Raw genomic sequence first — 25036 nt, 5'->3', positions numbered from 1 at the left:
CAGCTACAGTGGTCAGTTGTCCAAGCATGCCTTGACAGAGAGGATTTGTCTTTCATTGACGCAACCCACGTCCTCAACTCTGAACTGACAAATGCATCAAATTTGGCACCATTTGAGAAAAACAACGAGGCTTCCCAACAGTGTAAGATGTTCTGGGCCTACCCTGAGATCTCTTCCCAGTCTGGCATGGTTGGAAAACCTTCATAGGGAGCAGCCCATAAAACATCTTAACTTAATACCTGAACCACCTCAACTGTCAACGAATATGACAAATAGGATTAGAGCTAAAGTTCAACCCTGGTGGAGCCCAACATCCACTGAAAACATGCCTGATTTTGTGCCAGAAATGTGGACAGCTCTGACTTTGATTATACATAGACCCCGTGGCCTGTAACAACAGACACACTCCATACTCCCACAGTTCACCCCAGTAAACTTTCTCCAAATCCACAAAACACATGATTGAAGGGAGGGTCAAACTCATACGATCCAGCCAAAAGTCCTGTAAGGGTGATGACCTGGCCCACTGTTTGGACAGAACTGGCAGTGCTTTTCCTGAAGATCTGGACCGAGGTTCGACAGTCAGCCGGAGACTCTTTTTCAAGATCTCGATACCCTGAAAATTTAAGCACACCCACTTTTTGGTAAATGGCAACCACCACTCCACTCCACAGGCATTGTCTTAGACCTCCACGTCAACCAAGTGTCAGCCAAGACAGCCATACAATGGCCAGAACCTTTATCATCTCAGGATTTTGGAATCTCATCCTAGCCTGGCAACTTGGCACCACGGAGCTTCTTAACTACCCCAGTAACCTCTGCCATTGTAGTTGGTCTTCTGCCTCCTCCACAGAGGGCATTTTGGTAGGTACCAACCCTAGAACTATATATTAGCAAATGTAATAATATTAATAGCAAACTATTTCATATTTTTATACAAAAGTTTTATTTTTTATACAAGTGGATGTAAAATTATTAGTGACATTCATCTAAAGTTAAACATCAGAATGAGTGCTGGGTATAGAAACATTTACAGTACAGAAAGATCAGGGTGCATAGCAATTGAAGTGAAATCTGGCTGTTGTAATTTTTTACAGTACAGTAAATTATCAACTGTCTCCAAACATGAGGCAAAGAGAAAATGTATCCCATCACGTAAAACATTTTTGACTTTAAAAAATTTAGTTGACAACTGCATAGACCAAATGCCATGACATAAGCTACTGAAGCTACTCAACCTCAGGTGGATCTAGTACAAAGGGACACTTACAAACATAGTGGTTACACATATTGTAAAGTATTAACTGGTCTATGATTAACCCGCAGAATAAAAGCTTTGCAACACTACCAGTGGATGATGATGATGATGATGGTGGTGGACTTGTAGTTGATTATTTCTCAAGATAAATGTGGTTTGTTGTTTATTGCTGAAACAATACATACTGTTATGTCCAGGCTCATGTGTTGTTATTAAGGAAACTAGTGTTGAATGTTCTTTTTAACATCTTTGGAAGGCAAATAATGAATTAACAAATGTGAGAGTTTCTGAACTGATTGAATGGCAGAAAACAAAACAAAAAAACGATACTGTGTTGCTTAAAATGCCAGAAAAGCATAGAAACTAATAGAAATATTAAATATACAACCACTGCATTCTCATGACATAAAATTGTCAACATTATTTTTTTATGAACCCCAAACTAAAATTATAGTTTGTATAAATCATATGTAAGACATCCTCTTACTTAGCACGACATATCTACAGTAGTTGGACACAGAAAAGTGCATATTTATAAAGACAAATGCGCTAAAGAAATTTTTCTAAGTACAGTGTTATGAAGAAAAAAACACATCTACATGTTCACAGTAATGTTCCATAGAAACATACATCGAAAGACACAACCAGTCCTGAGAAAAAGAATCTCTACAAATCAACAATGGCCCGTCGTACTTCAGTGCATTGTTCGTTAAACAATCTCCAGTGTTTAGAGCATCCTTACAATAAAGAATAAAAATACATTTATATGAAAACATGCTGTCCAAAAAAATTAAAAGACAAAAGAAAGTGTGGCCCTGCCAACAATATCCTCATCATGGAATGACATAAAAACAAAAAAAAATGTTACAAAGCTGACGGACGGCATACTGTACCCTTTATATAGTTATGATTTTGGTATATGAGTATTTTTTTTGGATGTTGATAGCAGAGTCAGATAACACAACACCTTTCAGTGCCATCATATGTGAGTCTTAGCACTATGTCACATTGAATCAGTAACAGAGCGTTACTGACATCTCCCGACACCGTCCGACTTTAGCTCATCTTTAGCAGGCTTGGAAAATAAAAGCAGTTCTGATTAAAGCAATGCTCTGGCTATCATGCAGCAAGTATCCATGCAGAAATTCTTACCCTCTACGCAATCAGATACAAATATATGAAATGAGAAAAAAGGGACAAAAAAAATCTCTGCCTTGCATCTGGACCGACCCCTCATTGTCCACACTGAGACATTCTTCTCACCCAGATTACCCAAAGCTGCACGCCTGTTAGCAGCACTTTCGGTCAAATGCGGTCACCTGGTCAAATGTGAATGATTCCATTATTTTCAGGCCCCTTCTAGCACCTAACTTTTGCTTGTCATTCTTTTGGGGCTTCAAGGCTGTGTTTGGGTTGAGCGCTGCAGCATACTCAGGGTGCTCAGAAGGAGAGATAATCATGTGGGCAACCTCTCAGTTTCGTCTAGAAGGTGCAAAAGAATGAAAACGGACAGAATCGGGTTAACACAACAAGTTTCTCAAGTTCTAAAAGTGAATGTTGCAACTTTACTGGATGCACGAGAAAGCAGTTTGCCTAAAAAAATCAAGCAAAAAATAAAAAATAACCTGGTGGTGATGGAGAGTTATCCTCCCCTGTTGTGGCAAACTGTAGGTCAGACCCCAAAGCAGCTATGGAGCTCCTGGGGCGAATGCAGCGGTCACCTGAGAAACTCCTACGAAGTAATGCCTAAAGCCAGATATGTTACACCAATTACTGATAAATGTCTCCATAATAAAATACATTTACATTTTTTCTGGTTGCTACTGTTCTTCATTTGAGAGGTAGAAAGGTGCAACTTGATCCTACATTGTTATGGAAATTCTCTCATTTCAATATTAGAAAGATAGGAAGTTGCTTTACCCGCAGCTTAAAGCTTACCTTGCGTGTCATGGGGCTGGTGGGGGCAGAGGCACTGCTGTACAGGCTGAGGCTTGAGTTGGACCTGCTGACAGTCAAACCTTTAGAGGTGCTCCCAGCTGGGGACAAGTACTTCTCTTTTATCTTCAGGTTGGTCCGACCTTTTACTGTTGGAGACACAACAGAGGGATTTTACAGAAAATGGCAAAACTTCTCATTATTTATAGATACACCTATTATTATAGTCAGCCAACATGTAGATATTAATAAGACTAAAGTTATTTCACATACGCTGTGTTAACAACCCCTCCAACCCAACAAAAACTCAGTGAAAAGATGGCTAAAATATGTTGAAGACAACTTTGCAAGATGTCTAAAGAATGTTGAGATTTGGTTGAAGGGTGAAAAGAAAAAAATGTGTATAATTATAGTCTAAGGAGCTTGGAAAGAAAAGCGTCAAATGGTGGAGAGTCCCAGATTTAAACCCAGTGGGAGTTTCCCCCCAAAGAGGGACAAAGGACCCCCTGATGATCCTCTAATCACATGAGCCAAGGTGTGAAAACAATCAGCCAGGGTTTCAGGTGAGCTCATTATGAAACCTGGCCCCACCCTATCATGTGATTTCCTGAGGTCAGATGGCCCGGGGTGTGAGTGGGCATTTAGGCGTCTGGGGAGGGAACTCAAAACTGGATTATAGATGGCAGACAGTTGGTGTCGTAAACCACCGCCTCTGTTCAAAGATGGTCGCTCACAGTGGACATAAATGGCTTATTTCACTCCTCCTTCAAACCATCTGTCCTCTCTGTCCAAAATGTGAACATTGGCATCCTTGAAAGAGTGACCTTTGACCTTTAGATGCAGATGGACTGCTGAGTCTTGTCCTGTGGAGGTGGCTCTTCTATGTTGTGCCATGCGCTTCTGAAGTGGATGTTTGGTCTCTCCAATGTAGAGGTCTGAGCATTCCTCGCTGCACTGTACAGCAAACACCACATTGTTAAGTTTGTGTTTTGGAGTTTTGTCTTTTGGGTGAACCCACTCACACCCTGGGCCATCTGACCTCAAGAAATCACATGATAGGGTGGACCCAGGTTTCACAATGAGCTCACCCGAAACCCTGGCTGATTGTGACCCACACCCGTTTTCACACCTTGGCTCATGTGATTAGAGGATCATCAGGGGGTCCTTTGTCCCTCTTTGGAGGGAAACTCCCACTGGGTTTAAATCTGGGACTCTCCACCATTTGACCTTAGAACTGAAGAAGCTTCTCGGATGAGAGGTGAAACGTCTTCAAGCAACTTAAAGAAGTCCAGACGCTTTTCTTTCCAAGCTCCTTAGACTACGCTGACCTGGATGACTGAGAACCTTCACAGACATGTATAATTATACACTCTTCCTCATAAAGACCTTTACAAAGTCTTTCCACAACCAACAGATTCAAACCTGGAATCTGCCGTTCTGTCTTTCCACATGGGAAAAATAATGTTTTAATGTCCACAGGCTTGTCCTAATCAGCTTGCCATGTGACAAATAACAACAGGAGCCCATCAGAAACAGAAAGTTTGCATTTTTTTTCTTTAAATATAAGAGGTCAACAGCCAGCTGTGATCTAGTCATCTATTTGACCTTTACTTTTGACCAGATTTAACCCGATTTTAGCCTTGATGGCTCTACATGTAGATCTTTTTGATTGCAAAAGGATTTTTTTAGTGCTAAACATGAATTGGTCAGTTCTTGATATTAGTTTGTTTCACCTTTCACTTTTTAATCTAATTCACCTGAATGTCAAATGAAAAGGCCATTATTGGCCAACTAGATATAGCTGAAAAAGCAATGTTAAGAGATGTTTTATCCTTTATGGTTTGTAACAGCTAGTCTTTGAAAGAAAGGCATTTAGTTATGCAGGAAATAATGACTATTACAACCTCTGCAGGGATCATTTTTAACCAGGAATTCATCCAGAGCAGTCCAGCCTCCTCCGACTCTGACCATCAATGTGCTACGCAGGATTCGAACCATCCTCAGTTGTTGGGAATCTCCAAACTGGAGCAAACATTAAATAATATAATATTACAGTGTTACAAGTACTGATGGACAGAGGAAATCCATGTAAGACATAAATTTCCTCTGTGGTCGAGGATTTTAGCATTTTAAATATGAAGTTGCATATCTTTTGAATCAGTGACTAACAGTTGACTCACCCTGTATCTGTTGGCACTTATTTGCTCCACTTGAAACCTCTTGGGACAGTTACACTGTGCTACCTGTCGGCTCACCTAATAAAGGCAGGATAATGACAGCATGAGTTGAAAAACCTCATAAGGAGTACATTAGTTTAACTTTTTCTTAATTATTCCTTTTGAACACACTCTTCTTACCTCTTCATTGATCTGATCGGCATCCAGTGTTTTTCTGTAGGGATCTCTGCTGGGATGGAGCGCGCTCACAAACTCATAGTAGTCGATGAAACCGTCGTTGTTCATGTCAAAGATGTTGGCGACAGCGTTCATCTCTAGAGAGCTTGTGGGGAATTCTACAGAAGGAGTACAAAGCCTTATCTTGAACACCAGCCATGCAGATCTTAAAGTAAAGAGTTAAAGCACTATAATCCAGAATGAGAGCTACATTAGTATCAGCAATGAACTGATTATTATAGGTAAGAAAGTCTCACTAGAGGCAAGAACATAATCGATGAACTCCTTCTGGCTAATCCGTCCATCCTGGTCCCGGTCGATGCTGCGAAACACGTCCAAGATCCGAGACTTCAAATGACTAATCCACTGTATGTAACGCTTTCGCCAAATGTTAAAGTCAAAGTTTGCAAATTCTTCCATCTGTGGGAAACAGCAAAATATCACAACCTTTTTAAATCTTTGAATGTCAAAATGTCTCTCCTAATAATAATTTCAAAAACATTTTTATTGTTTTGGCCACCTACAATGGTACCAGAGTCTCTCAACGTTATTACAGTTATGTTGCAAAAAGCACAATGACCTCTTTGAGCATTTGCTGGTGTTGTTCCAAGCGGTTTTGTCTCGCCACAGCCAGGAGCCAAAGTTTCTGCCACTCACTGACCAGCTGACTGAGCTGTGGGGTCTGAGGGTCAAGGTGCTCCAGGGGGACTGGTATAGCAGGCTGCAACTTCATAGCGCTCCTTCTCTCTGGACAAAGAAAGTCATCATTCATCTCAGTCAAATGATACTGTATGTGCTTGACAGGTCATTAGCAGTGAGCTACTCAACCTTTAACCCTTTACGAATGCATGCACAGAATGCTGTTTTCACAGTGGCTTACTGGTGAGGGGCCGTTTGCTTGGGGAAACTTGCTGCTTCGAAATGCTCTTGTGTTTGCAGGATTTTGTGGCATGTTCTACCTCTGGGAACTTTTTATTTAACTCCTCCATGAATACCTGCGGAGAGGAGTCCATAACTGAGACTACAAAGTACAGTAAGCATGTTGTAAAACTGGGGGTTTTGCAGTGCAAACATGGTAAATAACTCGTGCTCTCAAAGAAAAAGAACTCATACTGTGTGTTGCTCAATGAGTTTTTGGTTATGCTCTGTGGCCTCAGGCAGAGGCTCTTGATCTCTGAGGCTGAGGGCTTCCTCTGCTGATGAGATCCAGTCCAGCAGTCTTTGGACTTCCTCTCTCTCTGTCTCCAGTGCTGTCAAACTGGCTTGGATCTTCTGGCCCTGCTGCTGGGCCCAGGTCTGAACCTGACTCGGAAAACAAAAGAGGGGGAGAAAATTACACAGCTCGCTGTTTATACATTGATAAAATGTCTTCCAGCATTCAAGCCATTTTGGTGACTGATAGCAACAGTTACCTAAACAATCAAATGATTTGTTTTTTAATATAATTAAAGGAAAATAGAACCTTGTGTGTATTACTTTGGCACAAAGGCACTCACTTCCTCGTAGCGTGTCTTAGTGACACTGATCCACGATTTTAGGGTGATTATGGAGTCTGGATGGCAGGAGGCAAGAATCTCCTCACCCAAACACTGGATGTTCTCAAGCTCCACTGCCTGAGCCTGCAAGGCAGACAGCGACTCCTGTGGCGGAGCAATAAAAAGACTTGGATGAGTTTTTTGATGCTCGAGGTAGCCGTCCTTACAGCTACGCTCAAGCACAGCTTTGTTTAACTGACCTTCAGCCAAACACTAAACTCTTATCAGCACCAGCTTCTTCTGTAGCAGAGTCTGTCCTCTGCACTCACTGGAAGCTGATAAGCTGGAAAAAAATAATTTCTCTACAGGGAGTGACAAAATTTTATACTGACCTCGTGCTGTTTGCGGAAGGAAAGCAGACCTTCCTCCTCCTCTGGTATGACCCCGTATTTTAGGATCCTCTCGGCCTCGGTGAGCCGCTCCATGAAACAATGAACGAGCCCGTCGAACTTTTCAGCCTAACAAGAACGAGGAGGGGAGTTTAGCTCCTTATTAGTGCTTCACATCATGTGTTTTTTCATGACTTTTGACAAAACTTAAAGAAACACGACTACCTGTCAGTTTTTGTGCAGAAGCTATCAGTATCAGTGCAAAAGGTTATGTCTTGACAGATTAAGTGACACAGTCGGATCAGCATTTAATACCGAAAGTCAAATTTCCAGCTTCTACTTTTAAAACAGCTGTTGCACACACAGGACAGCCTCACAGCCTTTACTATTCGTGTACAACACCTGCTGAAGCGCAGCCTCCAGCCTGTCCTGCTTGCTGACTGACAGTTTGCACACAGCTTCCCAGCGGCCCTCCAGTTCATCCATCTGCTCCTGCAGCCAGTGAGCGTCGGCCGTGCTGCTCCTGGTCAGATCTCTCACAGAGCGCTTCAGGGTCCTAATGCATCCGGCTCGCTTTCCCAACTCCTTCTGGAAGGCCTGAGAGAAAGAGAAAAAAAGGCTAAAACCAACTATTTTATTTTACTCATGAGGAAGGACTGTGAAGAAGGAGCTGCAAATTCAGAGTACAACAAGTAGCACTTAACATTAATTGTACGTATATACATTAATAATACATGTGATATACAACTGTTAGTAAACACTTCATGTACAAGACTGCATTACACCCTCTAATATGAAAATGAGGAAATGAATAACACTGCATTTAGAATGAAAACATTAGAATAAGTCCTGTGGGTTGGTTGCAAAGGCTGATTTTTTTCCAAACTGTATTTGTGGGTACCTTGTGTTTGTCTATGAGATTGCTGACCATGTCTTTGTCTCCACCAACAGGTACGTCTTCAGCCAGTTGGGGTTCTGCTCTATACAGCCAGTCGTTCAGTGCCTGCAGAGCATCAGTGAATCTTCCTGAGAACAGCAGTGCTTCCTCTAGCTTGTGTTGCCTAAAAGAAAACAGAAAACACGAACACTTTGAGTACGCTTTTTTTTTTGGTTATTTATCTGTATTAATGTGAATGTTTGGCTCATTTATTGGTAGAAATTCAGTTGTATACGGTATACAGTTCTGTACCTCTCCATGGACTTGCCACTGATGGTGTCCCATGTGTCTTTGAGTTCAGCCATTAAGTTCTCCAGATGCTGCCTATCATGGGAGGTTTGAGCTCTTTCATGCAGACTGCGACCGCTCTTCAGTGTTGCCTCGTACATGGGCCTCTTTGATCTCAGTAGTTTCTGGAACTCCTAATTACAAGAGCGATCGGCAAATGAGTGACACATAAGTGAACAGCAAAGGTGCTTACACACATACAGCATATCACCATGTTTATAATGTACCTTTTGCTCTGTCAATTGTTGCTTAATCTCTTCGTGGGACACCGCAATCTCCTTATGTGTGTCTAATGTCTGTTCGACTTCTGTCATCCAGTCCACCAGGAGGCGCCAAGATTCATTAAACTGAATGAGATAGAAACATTTTATACAAAGCTCTCCGTGGGTGTGGCACATTAGATGCATATACACGCGTGAGAAAGATCAAGGTTACATATCTCTGTATATTAGAGATGAAATATACCTGCTTGGCATTCTTTTTAACATCCTCCAGCATCCTTCCTCTTTCTGAAGTCCGCTGCTGTAACTTTTTGTATCGATCCTGGACGGTCATGATTAGGTTATGAATAACATCACAGTCGTCCTTTCTGCTGAGCTCAGTTAGTCTGAGGCCTGCGTTCTCCACTGTGGTCTTTTTCTCTCCATAATTGTTTACCTCATTCACCAGTGTCTGTATAGATAAAAGCATTTCATAAATGAAAAGCCAATACATATTTCAGGATTTAGATCTCTGGATTGGAAGCAATAAAAACAAAAATACAACAGGTATTTAAAAAAATAAATAAATAAAACCTACTCTGTGACTGTGCAGCTGTGCACAAACTGTGTCCAGAACAAAGCTAGGAGCTGGCAGGTTCCCCATAGACTCTTCACACTTGCTCATCTTAGTGAGTAGCTCCTGGACACTGCTGTGAAACTCCTTGGCCAAATTGAGTCCCTCTGTGAGCTGTGCCTGTAGAAAAAAGCCATTCACTCTGATTTACTGTAATAACATGTATTTGCAATAAAACACACTGGAACTGAAAACAAATCTCAAAGAGGCAGCGTGTTGACTGTGCTACATTAAAGGACCTTTCGCTCCTGGACTTTGCTGTAAACAGACGCCCATTTCTGTTCAAGAATCGACAAGCTGTGTTCGGTGCTCGATCCCCGCACAACACCGCTGCTCTCCAGCATCCTGTGAATGGCATTCTTCACATCTGTATAGGTGTGGAGCTTTGACTCCATCTCATTACACAACTCCTGTCACATCAAGTCAGGAGAGCCAAAGAATTAGAACCAATATCTTCACATGTATGTTTCCAGGAATTATAGTTGACATTTTTAATTTTAAACTCTAATCAGCCTCACCAAGTGGGCATTGAGCCTTTCACTTGCAGAGTCCGGCATGCCCCACATGGTTTTAGAAGAGGACAGTCTCAGTTCTGTATTCTCCAACCACTGTAAAAGGTCCTGAATCTCCATTGTAACATCTTGTACCTGTGCCAACACAATATACATATATCGTGCATCAACATTTGTTATAAATAAACTGAATTGTGTTTTACAATCCAAAAGACTTCTGATCCAGTGTAACAATATAATTCTGTCTTCACCTGACTCAGTCTGTTCTCTAATTCCAGCTGCCTTCGTTCAGTCTCACAGCGGACAAACTCCCAGCTTTCATTGAGATGCTCCAATCGAGATTGCAGACCATGTGGACCTTCTGCGGACCCAACCTCCAGCAGCCCCCTGCCTGCCTTGTTGAGGGACTCCATTGTGCGAACATGAGACATAACATCATTCCGCAACACCTTTGAGAAGGAAAAAGGAGGAGGGAAGAGATTTAATGCATATGTATAGTATTTCCGCAATGTATTGCTTGGATTGTTTTGGGCTAAGTGTTTTCTGGTGTTAGTTATTTCTGACTCTTATCAGATGACTCAGATAGGTGGTGTGTAAGCATACAATAAACAAGACACACACATGCACACACAAAGTTTCCAGCGTTGACAAAGTAGCCTACTGAAAGGCTGGATTGAAATGTTAATCACAGTATATCTGTATTTATTAAGGCCACCACCAACCTTGTGTTTAGCCAGCTCTATTTCACATGCCTGCAGGTCAATGCTGATTGGCTGGCTGCCCTGCAGTTGTTCAGTGGTCCTGGAAAGCCAAGTGTGCAGCTCATCCAGTGTGTTTTGGAACTGACCGAGACCCAGCAGAGCACACTCTAACTGATGCTGTAAACATAATGAGTGGATAGTATATATCATTAGAAACATTGGAAACAGATCATTTTTACACATTTATTACAGGCTAGCTCACCTTTGTTTCAGTAAAATGTCTTTTGAAGTTGTGGCACAGCAGATATAGCAGCTAATAGCCACATTAGCATCAGCAGTGCATCACTCTACCTGCTGTCATCTTCTTACCTGTCTGTTGACAGTCTCTGACTCCAGACTGTCCCAGCGCTGTCTGAAGTCACACAGTGGCGAGATTGAGCCTGGACGCTCTGAGCCTGGAGACAGCCGACACACAAACCGATGGTTCAGACTTTCTATCTCAATCTTCTTTTGGTAAAGTTCCCGCTTCAATTCCTAAAACAAGGGATACCGTACGCAAACATATACCAAGAGAACACATTACTTTTAATAGGCAAAGGTGCCGTTACGAATGAATGTAATTGCAGGTTCTAGGGCAGTATGGAGAATGAACACACCTTGAGGTCACATAGCTGTTCTTTGACTGACTCCAAGTCAGTTCCTACCACGAACTCCTCTGCAGAACTCAGCTCAGCTGATTTCAACCACTCAAACAGTCCCTGATAGTAAAAAGATGTGGTGTGTTATTTAATATAGCTGTGATAATGACATGTGTGTTATTATAAATGTATGCATACCATATAAATGGTTTTGTATTGCACTTGGACACATACCTGCATGGTATCTTGATAATGCAGTGCCATCTGCAAGGAGTCCTCCAGCTTTTTGTGACATTCATTCCATAGTTTGCTTAAGTTGTTCCACGTGCAATAGAGCTTTAAGCCAGCAAAAATATATGGTTTTATGTCAGTGCACAGTTTAATCAGCTGAAAATTACTTTCAGATATGTTTCATACTTCATCTAGGCTCTTTGTGACATCTGGTTTGTCAGTATCCCCGCATGCTGACATCAGCTCCATTCCCAGAACGCCAAGACTGTCCAGATCTCCCTGCAAACTGTCTATATCCTCCCTGAGAGTCTATATTTTGAAAAGATGGAAAAAGTTACAACATGTCTTTCTAACAATATGGGTTCTTCACACACGCTTCCTTTTAAAGTCTCCAGACCAACCTGCATGGTTTCAAGGCTCTGACGTATTGTTTCAGAGTCTGTTCGACTAGCATTGAGATCCAAAACCGCCTGCTGAGCATCATTAAGAGCAGCTGTGACATCGCCGACATCGCTCCAGTATTTAACGGCAAGGTCCAAGAGTTTGAGCAGCCAGGTTTCCCTCTCTTTAGCTTGATTATGTGTCTCATCCCAAAGCAGGGACAAGCTGGACACTCGCTCTTGAATTGCTGGGATCACAAGGATATGGCAAGCAAACTGCTTAGAATTTAAACTTTTCCACATAATTAAAAACATTGCAGCTTGTGGTTTTGTGTGTTTTCAGGAGATCTGAGAATATGGTCACCTGTGCTGATTGATCCATCCCCGGCAGCCCGAGTGTTAGCCAGTAGTTCATCTGCCTGTGTTTTGACGCTGCTGAGGCCTAACTCAAGTTTGGACAACTCAGCCAAGGTTTGCTTGTTGTCCTGCAGCTGCTCTTGGATTCTTGGCGTGAGACCTTGAAGTAAGGTGGGTGTCTGTATGCGACTGAGCAGGCGGTGTAGACTCTCTTTGATAAGAGTCATCCTCTCGTTCAGCTAGAGGAATAAGAAAACATTAAGCTGTGAACCAGTATAGGACAAACTGGTGAACATTTCCAAACAAGGATTCTTACCTGAGTGAATCGAGGCAAGGACTCCTCCAGTAGATTGGCAGTCTCTCTCACGCGGTCTCTAATAGCTCTATGCTGCTCCTCAGCCTCTGTGGCCTTGCGGCAGAACTGATCCCCCTGAATGGAGTTTAGTTCTGACAGGCGTTTTGCCAGAGAGCATAAACGTGCAATCAAAGGTCTATGTTCAGCTATAGATTCCCGAAGACCCTAAGCACAAGAGAGAAAAAAAAAGTTTAACAATGCAGAGAGCACTTTATTTACCAGAAAGCATTTGAAATGAACAGGGAAAGGACAAAAAATCCCTTTGTGTCACTTGCAGTGACAGGCCTGACACAACAGACCTGTCATGAAGTAAATTACATTAATGAACTATGGTTTAACAGATTAGCACATTTACCCAGAGAAAAATAGTGGCAGTGGCTATAAAGTCTGAAAGGACTTCATTGTTCACCAGGACAAAAAGGGTGATGAAAGAAGAGAAAAGCTGGCACTCTGATATGGGAAAGCAGGTTTCTTTACCTGTAAAAGGTCCTGTTGTTCCCGAAATGCCTCATAGCTAATTGTGGTGAGGGACAGCTGGCCAATCAGGGTCTGAGTTTCTTCAAGCCACGGTGAAACCTCAGCAAAGCCCTCAGAGAATTGATGGAGGAGTGACTGAGCATGCTCAAGCTGCAGGACCACGTGGGAATTGGTAGCTGAGGTGGTGTTGCATTGTTCTTGTAAAGCCTCAATTGGGGTCTGCAGGAGATGTAACAGTGGAAAAAATACATTCAAACCTCCCGAGTCATGTATGTGTTTGCTTCATTGATGAAATTTTAGTTGAGAGTGTACCCGAAGATCGCCAGTTTCCCCTTCATCGCTGTATGTCATCAAGATTTCAGTGATTTTTACCATCTTCTCAATATTGAACCGATGTTGTAGAATCTCAACTGCTAAAATCTGTACAGGTAACATTATATCAAGTTAAAATCAAGTTAAAATCAGTTACCAAACATTCCTATTGATGGACTTATAAAACTGTAGCATGTACTGTATAATATATCGTGTCTGTGTGTGTGTGTCCTGACCTTTTGCTCATAGACCTGTTCTGCGATGAGCTCTGGATCAAGATCAATAGTTTTCAGCTTCTCAAGTTTGGCTGCTGTATCTTTGAACCAAGCTATCTCCTTTACCACTGCCTTTTCCAACTGTTAAAAATACACAGTATTGTCACATAAACAAAACAATTATCATTCAAATACAAATAGATATGTTCTGAAGGCTTCCAACATCTTAAGTAAAAAACACCATGTGACAATAAAGAAATTACACAAAACCTAATGGCTTTCTCTCAGAGTCTTCAGGTCTCAGTTAAATCTTAAAGTTCATGAAAGTGCAATTAGAGCAAGACTGTCCTACAACAACACTGACTTGACGGCAGCTAATGCTTGGTCAAAATTAGATCAGGTGACAAGACAACAATCCCAAGAACGTCAAGAAACCTACAACAGACAGTCCCAGTTTCTTCTTGGGAAAATGAAATGCCAACCCCAGCTCCACAATAATATGACAGATTGATGAAGTCATATAGAAGCAATTACTTTATTGCTGCTTAGATGGCTCTTTTGAATTTGGTGGTGTACTTAGTTCTTCACATTACTTTTACAGAGTCCTGTGAAAATATTTTTTTTTCCACATATTACATTAGCTTTGCACTTCCACTTTTCAATGGCGATCAAGTGGTATTTCCTTGTATAAACCCTAAAAACCTTTAAATATGTGTAAACATTACCCTTTGTCTCTCAGCTGCACATAGTACTGCATCTCCAGCATGAGTCTGTGCCCCTGCTGCCCCCAAGAGCTCCCGCTCAATGCGACCCAGCCACAGGTGGAGGTCCTCTTGGCTGGAGGTACAACGACTGGAGGCCTCAAGCGCTTGTTCCAGTCTCTGCAGCACGTCCAGACTGCTCAGACTCAGCACAGAGCAACGAATACGCAAAGCATCCATCTTCTCCTGTACTTGCTGGGCTTCCTCCTCTGAAAGAAAAGGTAAATCCAAATTTACACAGTAGCCATTCATCAAAATAACCACCAGCATCACACTTGGCAGGTGTACTGCTGAGGATGCAAGGAAGTGCAGTGTTTGGTTTGAAGTTGTTTGAACAAGTGGTAGATCACATCTCAGTCTTCTCATATAATAGTGTTGATTAATCAAGGAGTTATCAAACAAGCGACAAGGGACAGACATGGGCAGAACTTCTATTATTAATACATCGATCTACAATAACTAATTTAAAGATGTATGTAAACATTACCTGATAATGCTTCCATTAGCTCATGACCTGACTTCTGTATTTTCCCTAGTTCAGCAGTTTTAACTTGAATTTCTTCAACAACAGCCTGAAGGAAGAAAAAAAGTGTTTAAAATGTATTGTAAAATCTATTCTTCTATTTAAACAATACAATCCACCTTTACTTTGCATGGCAGTCCATTCGCTTTAGATTTCTAACCTTGGCCCGGTCGGAGGCCTCTGTGAGATGCAGCATTACTCTTTCTGCATTTCGAAGTTCAGCTAGAGTCTGTTCCATAGATATGAGCCATTGCTGCAAGCTGTCCACTCCTTCCTGGAACAGCTGGGCCCTGGGAAGGATGAGCTCCAGGCTTGCCCTCCTACGAAAGTCCCCGTAATCAGTGAGTGATGTTTGTCTCGTGATGCAGTCTTGTCAAATCAATATTGATAGTAAAAGTGGTTCACCTTTGTTCTGCTTCCTGTTGTAAGGCCTCCCACTTCTGATTAAGAGTGGATAGTTTGACCTTTACTTGCTCCCCTTCTTCTCCCACATGGGTCTCCACCAGCTGAGTGCCTTCTGACATCATGGAGGTCATACTACGCCTCCGGTCTGTTAGGAGACGCTGCAAGAGCTGTGAAACAGCTGAACATCTCAGGTGAAGTGATATTATGTGGAATCACAAACACTATTGATACTGCTATACAGAAAACCTATTCTTAACATTTTATGTACGATTTCTGAGACGCGACATTGCTTGCACCTGTTAATATTTCTCAAAGCCGCCTCCCCTTTTATTTTTGCTTTTTTTTGTTTTTCTTCCTGTTTTTGTGCCAGTCAGTGAGGGGGGAGTCCTGTTTCACAAACCTACATTATCAAGAACCAGACAGGTTTCACCTCCTCCAAAGAGCGCACAATGGGTGTGACTGCCGCTGAAAGGTGAGAGACTTCCCTGCTTTTATATGCCCTCAGGACATGTAGACAAAGACTTACTGAAGCTCATTGTGGTGATAAACACCACCCATTCACTGCTGAATAGAGCAGATTTACCTTAAAACGGAAGCACTAGAGCATTTTCCATGGATTCAGGACATCTTCCTATAGGTAATTCTTTTTGCCCGCTGCAGAACTCAGTGGAAACATGAAACTATGATGCGATGTTGAACGTAACAAACCTTTTGTTCTTGGAGCTGTGCTTTCACCACTTTCACCTCTGATGATGGGGGTTTCTGATTTGCTGTGAGCTCCTCTATTTCTTTGACCCATTTAAGCAAAGCTTCCAGGTTTTGGAGAAATGTTTCAGAATCTGTAGAAACATCCTTTAGTGCCAAGGCAGATCTTGTTCCCTTGACAAAAGACCACAACATATCAGTATCAATTTCCTAACTGTGAATAAAAAATGTTTTCTTTAAAACAAGGTTGTTTCACCTGAAATATAATCGGCTTAACTACAACAGAAATATGATATGGGTAAAACCTACCCTCCATTTATCCAGGGTGGGATCCTGATCTGAACTTTGGAGCTGCAAAGTAAAGACAATCCTAGTGTTTTGTCAATTCATAAAAATTTTGATATAGAAATACCCAAAAAACATATTGCCTGTACAGACAGAGAGAGTTCTAGGATAGAAAGAATAATGGAAAGAGTGAAAAGAAAACCAGATACAACTTCTCATATTTGAGAGTCAACCTTTTTTTCAACCTCTGCAAGTTCCTCCGCGACACCATTCAAGACTCTCACGGTTCTGGTGACAATCGGGTTCCCTCCTTTATCTCCTGGTGGATACTCTGTCACTTCCACAATTTCTGTTACAGTTGTCTCTGTCACCTCTGTCACTTCTGTGACCTCACGTGATGCCACATTCTTCCAGGACCAGGGGCTTCCTTCTCTAGAGTCTCTCCTCTGGAAGCTGGCCCTCCTCTCTGCAGCGGTTTTCTCTGGGTGAGCCAGAGGTGATCTGGCGAACTCAGGAGGCACTGTCCTCCTTGTCAGCGTGCCATTTCGAGAAGTTTTTATGGGAGACGGGCTGCCTTGCCAAGCATTTTCTAGAGTACTGGTACTCCTGATTGTTGACGCAGGAGAGCTGTGAAGGGGTTTATCTGAAATGGGAGTTTCAGCTCCCTGCTCCCTTTTAAGATCAATTTCCTGGGGTTCCTTGTAACTCTCCACCTCTCTTTCCTTGCTCGCATCATCGTTGGCTTTGTCTTTGATAGTCTCTTCCTTTTTGGCCTCCCCATGTTGCTCTGCGGGCTGCCACTCTTTTCTTCGTTGGTAGCACTCCTTCAGAAATTCCTCATCTGACCTGACATGCTTGGACTTCTGGCCCAGGCAGCTGGGCCGGCTGATGAGGTTGCCCATAATCCTTCAGCCCAGTGGCTAATGAGGTAATAAGTCAGGTAAGGGCCAGCGGCCATGCATGCGGGAGTTTCTTCAGCTACCTAAAATAAGACAAGGGGGTCATCATGCAATGAATAATTGCTCAGTTTGTGAATCCACAAAATAATACTTATTTTAGAAGCATAGCTTCCCAGTTTCAAAGGCACGAGTTACTCCTTGCATAGCTTACACGTCCAGAAAACTGCTAACAAATAAAGTAAATCAGTGTCTCACATTCTCCATTTGCTACATTTCTTTGCCAGTGTTGCCCTTTTCTTGGCACTGAAGGACCATAGGAAAATGCATCAGAGATACTTGGCCAGGATACTCCCCATCCCTTTGTCTAGATTTCACATAAACACCCGCAAACACACGCACTCCCCTCTATGTCACATCACCAACCGAAATATTCTGGGCTTAGAAATCAATGTGACAGGCTTGTCGAGGATCCCACTGTTGAGCCTGGCACAGAAAAAGCAGTGGCAATCAGCCAGCGCTTTCTATAACTCAGCCTGGACCAGTCCTGGGAAAGCCGCTAAGGATCTGATCAAATATGACAGCCATTAACACGCAGACATCGCCTTTCTAGAGGGTGACAACAAGAGGAGGTGCAGGAAAACTAAGCGGCATGAGAGTAGTGGGGGAGTTGTTGGTGTAACAGACACCAATCAGTAGCATACCTTACAGTATACACTGTTATTACACAGACTGATAGCTGGTGACCTTTATGGAAAACTAAAGCCTGACTCTCTCCTATTACCACACTACTACTGCAGAATTCTGAATACAAAAATGATCTGATCACCATCTAACCTGATCAAAATTACTACATGAGTGACAGTTTACGGTGTTAGCCTGTCTGCCTGTCCCTCAGCTCAGAGCCTTCATTGTTTTAACAGGAAGGTTAAAGGTGAGAGTAATTATCTCGGTCTAGTGGAGCTGAGGTGAGCCCATCAGGATAGCACAGGGAGGGGTGCTGTTGAAGTTAGGTCCTCCCTCTGAGTCATGATTGGACTGGTCCATTCAGAATTATTACAGGTCATTTCAGGTCATGCTCAGTGACTAAAGATCTGTGGGGGGCCTCTATGGGTCATCAAAGAGGAAATTGGGATGTTGGCTCCTCAAACTACTGAGAATGCGGAGGATGTGGATGTACAGTGCTATAAAGATAGACAGTTATTCTGTATATTACACCCATAATCGATTGCTAAAAAAAATAGCCTGTAGATGCAGCTTCTTTATTTTTGCAGCTTCTTAGACAAAAAAGTCTACAGCCAAGGAGAACGTCTCTCTACTGTCAATATACAAAACAAATTTAAATCAGATCTGCCTTAGGCGGGCTTTTTAAAGTCCTTCATTTGGTTCTCCTTTTTTGTTTGACTCAATTCTTATTTATTATATATATATAGCTGTATGTGTGACGATGTTTGTGAAAAGTTTCATTCAAATTGGCACACCGATAAAGGAGCTAAGGTTACATATGCTTGATCACTGTAGTAAGATGAAATCTGACAGTGTTTAACTGGATGGAAATCTAAATATGACCTATGTTGGTATGATGCCTCCATGTGCATTAAGCTAGCAATTACCTACATCATGCATGTTTCTGCTGAGCAGATGATGCAGTTAAGAAACCACAGGGGAGTACACAGTCAGATCAGAGAGTAGTGCCCAGACAAAGCCCCAGCCTGAAGATCAATGATTACCCAGTTAGCCCAGATCACTGCCCAGCAGTCTCCCGAGGAAGCGAGAGAGTGTCTGTGGCTCTGTCCATATGGGTTAACAATTCAGCAGAGAGGGTGTGCCTTCTCTGGTTACCGCACCACATGTGTGGTCGTTTACTAAACTACACGGCTGCTCTTACAGTGATCTCACAGCACACTGTGTGAGGATATGCTGAGGACCACTTTCATCACATGCTACAGTAAAAAGGAGATTCTGTTTGAAATACACAGGCTTATGTACTCTTATTCTCATTATGTTGCCTTGACCCCTTAGACCTGATATAGAGTGAAAAAAACAATAATCATTCAGTTTTTAAGGAGGGCATGTACTAACACAGTGACCTACATTATTTCATGAAAGAATCCCTTCTCAGCATCCCTGGATCTGATATACACCTCTCACCTTTTTGCACAATGGTAGTTGAAAGGGAGCCAGGCAACCAGAGAGCCACTCTACTATATAACTGATATTGACCTAACCATCCCATCACTTAACCACCTTTAAAATGGCCCTTAATTCAAATGGCCCTTTCTCTGCTCTCAGCTGTGATTTATGATACACGACCGCAGTCCATTTCCTGATGAATTGGATTATGACTATAGTATAGGGACTTGTGTATAGTATAAAAGCACGAACATCAAAATTAGCAATATTCATTTATATGTGTGCATGCATTATAGGCATCTAAAATACCATATAGAGGATATTTGTATTGTATGTTTTTCATCATATTTATACACTGATTTGGTGTAATAAGCTCGATACGAGTGGACTGGTAATTAGTGGCGAACAATAATCATCAATCAGAACAGTAGAGCCTTAATGTTGTGTCACTGTTGTGTGCTGGTTTCTGTTGAGGGAGGTCCTGAAGTAGTAATCATTGTAGTGGTCCCTAATCAGGGATGGCAGCTGTGCATTCACCCATGAGACTCATAACATTTTAGGGTGGATAATGTACAAGGTTGCACACTGTCCTCTAAATGTGCAATACAGCACTACTATATAAAATACCATGTGCTAGTTGTAGCTGTTGTAAAAGGGGCATGTCTCCATACAAGGAATTGAGAAAATGTTCACAAAGAATATATAGCTGAACTAAATAAAATACACTTATGTACTTACATTTGAATGATCCATTCATATTGATGCTTTGGAATATTTTATTGCCTCTTGAACTGAGTAAATGCAGAAAATCCTTCAGTTGGATCTCTCACTGCTACGACCTCTTAGTTTAATCCCTGACCGGCAAAGTGCAAAACCAAAGTCTCTATAGGCCAGCCCTGACTTAGTGGCAGTTTTGGCGGTTAGAAGCTTACGTGAATTACACTTACCCCGAAGCACAGTCGAGCCCAACAGCATGAGTAAAGGAATCCAGCTACTCCTCAATCACCGTTCAAAAAGAAGACAAAGATAGAAAAAAAATCCAGCTTTGTTTGAGCATCCCTTGAATGGCCTCCCACCTCCAACATCCTGAACTGAAGGCTCCCCGAATGCATACACATGCATGCTCCCTCCAGTTCACACTCAATCAAGTGCACTCATTCACACATGCTCGCATACAAACACACTTTCTAAACACACTCACACATGTCCTGATAACTCATGCTTTTCCGTTGCCCACAGTCACAGGCAAACAATGCCCTCCTCTCCCTTCACAGTGCACCCTTCCCCTCCCCTCCCGTCACTTCACTTCTCCTCCCACCAGCTCTGCTCCTCTCCCTTTCTTCTTTGTTATGGGAGCTGCGATGGAGGAATTCTTTCCTTGTTAACGCCACCGATGGGATAGTGCGCCCAGATGGAGACAATGTATTCCAACGGCTCAGTTGAACTCCCACAGTTCCCAGCCAAGAGCAGTTTTCACATTGAGGTCAAATTGTGCCAGTTCCATATAACGGCGTGGCAGCGCTATTCCCACCAGTGCTGCTGATGCTCAGGTTGCTCCTGTACCGGGCAGCCTGGCAGCAAAGTGCCCCCTTTACCTTCCCCAGGCTTATTTTTTCTCTCTCACTCTCCCCCTTCTCATCCAACAAAGCCCCTCCTCTGGGTCCGACTGTGGCTCAGAAACTCCATGCTGCTTCTTCATGAAAAATGGGGTGGGGGGCAAAAAAAAGGAGAGTTTTCTAAAGACCCCTGGGTCGCCCTTGAAACATTCACATGGTAAGTGACAGCTGCCTCGGCCCATTCCCTCTCTCGACGGCGAGGGAGAGTAGTGCAGGCTACAAAAGAAGGGACCCACACCCACCCTGCCATCCACCCACTTACACATTCACCCCAACCCCCTTGCAGTCCCCGATTCCCCATTCTGAGGCAGTGCAGCAGTCTCCACAGCAGCAACAAGGACAACTAATTACTGTAAAACATCTCAGATTACTTTTCAACTCACTTCCAGCCACTGCAACTCAACCCTGTAAACAAAGAGGCTGGAAGCAAACACAAAATAGAGAGCAACGGGAAGATAATACAGAGTCTTTTCTATGCTTTTGGCATGGGAAAGCAAGGAAAGACCCCTATGGTGAAATTCTATCATGCTCCATTTAAGGAAGTCACAATATTTGCCTTAGAAATGCAATACACCAAGCATTATGTATGCCAACGCCATTACAAAAATACATCCTTATCATTTAAGGTGAATAATCTGGGCAACCATGTTTTAACACATTTCTGGTATTGCTTCAAACATGACCAATGCCATAAGTAACGCCAAAAAATGTCTGGAAATGATGTGAAAGCGGGATACATAAACACATGCATTTATGCGAGTACCTTAGTAACAAGGCCAAGCTCTGCCCTCTTTATCATTTTTCCTTCTATCTTTCTCCAGCCAACCAAACAATCAAACAACTGACTAATTCTCCAAATGCACACATGCATGCACCTTGCACACACACTCTTTTTCACTCTGTCTCGCCTGTACACATCCACTCAGTCGTACATGTAGATACCTGCCACTCAGCCTGCTGCCTAAGCCACACTTCTCAGCCAGTGTTGCCATGAACTGCAATATCTTAACAGCAGCAGGAATGTTAATGTGCATTCACTGAACAGGTACTTATATCATAAAATCAATATCAATTGTTCTCGTGTGAAGTGCCTACTGCGTTACACGTGAGTAGAAATGTCTTGGAAGCTGTCACTGTAAACTTTGTTTGCATGAGATGTGCGCTGAGTCCTGGTTTATTCAGTTTGTGTCTCAGAGCGACAACGTAACTCCGTTAACAAAGAGTTACAATCGATTAAAATAAGCAATATACTTTTTTTTTATCCCTTTAAAATGAAACACATTGCCCGGCCCAAGATTACCGTTTTTGATAATCTACTTTCACTTTAGACTAAACACCAGACAACACAAAACTGGTCTAGAGTCAAACCAGCGGTCTAAATAATGTTAATTTCTGCTAAATGTTATCATATGCTAACAGCTTCAGCATCTTAGCCTTTATTTAACATGCTAATAACCATGATAACTAACAATTATTGTAGCTGCTGGAAATATTTCTGACTTTGTCAATCAAGCCAGGTGCAATCACTATTTTCTTTTTCCTAAATTAATTCAATACTTATTAAATACCCCCACAAAACCAAAAACCAAAAAAAGGTCATCTGGACCCAACGCAAAAGTATGAAAATCACCATGAGGATTCATCCATATTAATGGAGGTAACGAATATCTTTAGAAATATCTTGTGAGATGTAGCATGGACTGACCAATAGTTGGTAGTATATAAGCTATTTGATAGCATTACTACAACCTATACAGTAATAATATGTTCCTGATTCAAGACCGGAAGGAGCCACATAGCCAGGATATGGGGAGTGTCACAAGCTAGTCTACTCGTAGTGCTGGTCCCAAAGCCCAGATAAATGGGAGGATTGCATCAGGAAGGGCATCCGGTGTAAAATCTGTGGTAAATGAAACAGGGAGAGCCATCCACTGTGGCGACCCCATGGGTAAATAACCTAAAACGTGCCATTAAAACATATAATGTGAAACTGCTCTGTTGGGTCTATTAAAAGTGGATGTGGTGAGGTTGAGCTATGACTAACAGGAGGATTCTGTCCCTCTGTCTTCTGACAGCTAACACGGCTATGTTCTGTTTCTAAAATCTTTCATAGTGAAATTTTGGTTAAACAGTCATTGTTCTATTGTGCTCAACAGCATTCAAGACCTTCCTGTGTTAATGACACATGAAGAGTCTTGTGATGGTAAAAATAGGCTGTTTAATCTGCTTTGAATGTGTTTCAGGTTTTCGGTGATCCTCAACTCCTACAACAGTGCCCCACTTCTGACCCCCAGCCCTCTACAACTTAAATTTATGCAACTGGTGTTTGGAAAAAAAGGAAAGAAGTAGACGATGTCATAGAGGGAAAAAACTGAAAAAAAGCCTGTCACTGTGGCCAGTGAGAGAGTGGCTTAATTGAATAGAATGACCTCTGAAGGTCAAGTTATTTAACCTCTGAACACTCCAGTGCAGATTCAAAGCTTCGCTGTCTTGTCTTATAGGACAAAAGGCTTTCTGTATTACACACCCCTGGAAATGTACAGTAATACAGAAAGCAGTCACATACCATGAACACCTTTAGCTAACGGTTTAGCAGTAAAAGATCCACACATTCATTGATAGCTGTTTCCTTAGGTCACTTTGAGAGCTTTTGTCTTTAGCTGCTTAATGAGAAAGTAAGTCCCACATTCCCCGTACCCCCTTTCTTCTTTTCTGAAAGGAGCTGGCAGTAAAGGGGCACTACTTTGCCAGGAAGACATTGTTGTAAATCCATGACACCTGATCCCTGCTTTCACCATCCTCCAGTCCCCTCAGTACTAATTAAATACTTTGCCAAAATCTCCCCTCTCCATTTCACAGTAGGTGCACATAGAGCTTCAAATAGTTCTCAAAAAGAAGGCTGGTGTGGTTAAAGAGCAGCTGGCACTTTGAGCTATGCAATGATGCAATAAGCTGGTGAAACTGTAGTGAAATCATCTCATTTTTCCTTCTGCCGAATCCAGATTCCCAAAATGCATGTGATAATGGAGTGGACACAGGAGTAAAGCCCAAATTAATGTGATATCAAATTAGTGTCCAGTGGGAGCCTAAATTTGATCACAGATCCCGTGTGCCAAAGGACCTGAGAGAAAAGATTAATTTTACAGGCTTGTTTCCCCCCTCCTCCCCTATCTCATCCTCTCTGCTGCCTTCAAATTAAATAAGACCTCAATAGCTCTTCTACAGAACATGGTAATTAGCCCTCTTCACAAGAAATGAAAAAAAGAGAAGGTCCCTTTTGAGGGTCAAACCAGAAGCACTATTCAGCACACACACACTGTCATTTATCACCAAAGAGGTCCTTTCCAAGAAAAGTGGATGAAAAGCTGATGGGTTTTCCTGCTGGGTTGCTTGGGCCCTACTGGGCTGCCTGGATACTGGAAATCACACCCGTGGGTGAGAGAAGGATTCAGCCACTCGAGGATAGAGGAGTTCAGCCACATCATCAAGTATGCATTTGATTCAATCGCTGCCAGGAGGAGAAAATTTAAAGCCATAAGTCTGCATTTTATACTGAGAACAGGAAAGCATGGGCAGTAAAAGAAGAGACCCCATACTGCTGTGGACAAAAAGTCTGTAATGGACGAGATTACCCAAAGTGCATTAAGATGAAAATGAATTAGATGCGCTACGAGAACAAAAAGAACATCAAATTGTTTTCAAAATAAGATTCAAGTTAAAATAAACAAATTTACTTCACGGCCATCTGAGCCTAATGGATTATCCGTTTGCCTTTTCGGCAACAAGCCTCGTCTTTCCTAAAGGTTATGACAGCGTCAGAGGAGGGTTACTGTTTGCAAGCTGTCAGGGACAGAGAGGAGCGGATAATAGGTTCTGATCTTTCACTGCCTTTCCTGAGTTTGTTTTGAAGTCGTCCTCACGGGGTTTAGTTGGGATGCAGAATCTGCCAAAGTCTGAGCTAAACCAGAGACCTTTAAAACACAAAGTGTCTTTATCTCATCAGCATGGACTGGGGGTGGGGGGTG

General features: G+C 42.3%; 1 protein-coding gene across 6 annotated transcripts in view; it reads right to left on the bottom strand.

Annotated features, from left to right (window-relative positions):
* Nucleotides 1-927: 927 nt before the first annotated feature.
* Nucleotides 928-25036, bottom strand: part of macf1b (microtubule actin crosslinking factor 1b) — a 30241-nt gene continuing 6132 nt past the window's right edge. For 2 of the 6 annotated variants that reach the window (XM_042212774.1, XM_042212775.1), the window contains 38 exons: nucleotides 16391-16432; nucleotides 16085-16255; nucleotides 15377-15543; nucleotides 15132-15291; nucleotides 14936-15020; nucleotides 14413-14657; nucleotides 13709-13828; nucleotides 13473-13580; nucleotides 13161-13379; nucleotides 12645-12848; nucleotides 12336-12567; nucleotides 11993-12219; nucleotides 11778-11900; nucleotides 11595-11696; nucleotides 11379-11480; nucleotides 11092-11256; nucleotides 10744-10899; nucleotides 10273-10470; nucleotides 10028-10156; nucleotides 9749-9919; nucleotides 9474-9629; nucleotides 9141-9347; nucleotides 8903-9022; nucleotides 8640-8809; nucleotides 8352-8511; nucleotides 7853-8047; nucleotides 7454-7579; nucleotides 7083-7226; nucleotides 6700-6888; nucleotides 6467-6581; nucleotides 6167-6333; nucleotides 5844-6006; nucleotides 5551-5705; nucleotides 5374-5448; nucleotides 5098-5215; nucleotides 3197-3342; nucleotides 2884-3004; nucleotides 928-2740 (listed from right to left, as the gene is read on the bottom strand). In XM_042212774.1, coding sequence (XP_042068708.1) covers nucleotides 2715-2740; nucleotides 2884-3004; nucleotides 3197-3342; nucleotides 5098-5215; nucleotides 5374-5448; nucleotides 5551-5705; nucleotides 5844-6006; nucleotides 6167-6333; nucleotides 6467-6581; nucleotides 6700-6888; nucleotides 7083-7226; nucleotides 7454-7579; nucleotides 7853-8047; nucleotides 8352-8511; nucleotides 8640-8809; nucleotides 8903-9022; nucleotides 9141-9347; nucleotides 9474-9629; nucleotides 9749-9919; nucleotides 10028-10156; nucleotides 10273-10470; nucleotides 10744-10899; nucleotides 11092-11256; nucleotides 11379-11480; nucleotides 11595-11696; nucleotides 11778-11900; nucleotides 11993-12219; nucleotides 12336-12567; nucleotides 12645-12848; nucleotides 13161-13379; nucleotides 13473-13580; nucleotides 13709-13828; nucleotides 14413-14657; nucleotides 14936-15020; nucleotides 15132-15291; nucleotides 15377-15543; nucleotides 16085-16255; nucleotides 16391-16432 — 5679 coding nt within the window. In that variant the 3' untranslated portion in view covers nucleotides 928-2714. The other 4 variants (XM_005944155.3, XM_042212772.1, XM_042212771.1 and 1 more) reach the window with 4 other exon arrangements.

Source organism: Haplochromis burtoni, unplaced genomic scaffold, assembly GCF_018398535.1.
Source record: "Haplochromis burtoni strain Fernald_Lab_line unplaced genomic scaffold, NCSU_Asbu1 Contig_392, whole genome shotgun sequence".
Classification (NCBI taxonomy): Eukaryota; Metazoa; Chordata; class Actinopteri; order Cichliformes; family Cichlidae; genus Haplochromis; species Haplochromis burtoni.
Note: the sequence above shows the minus strand (reverse complement) of the source record. Positions and strands in the feature narration are given on the sequence as shown.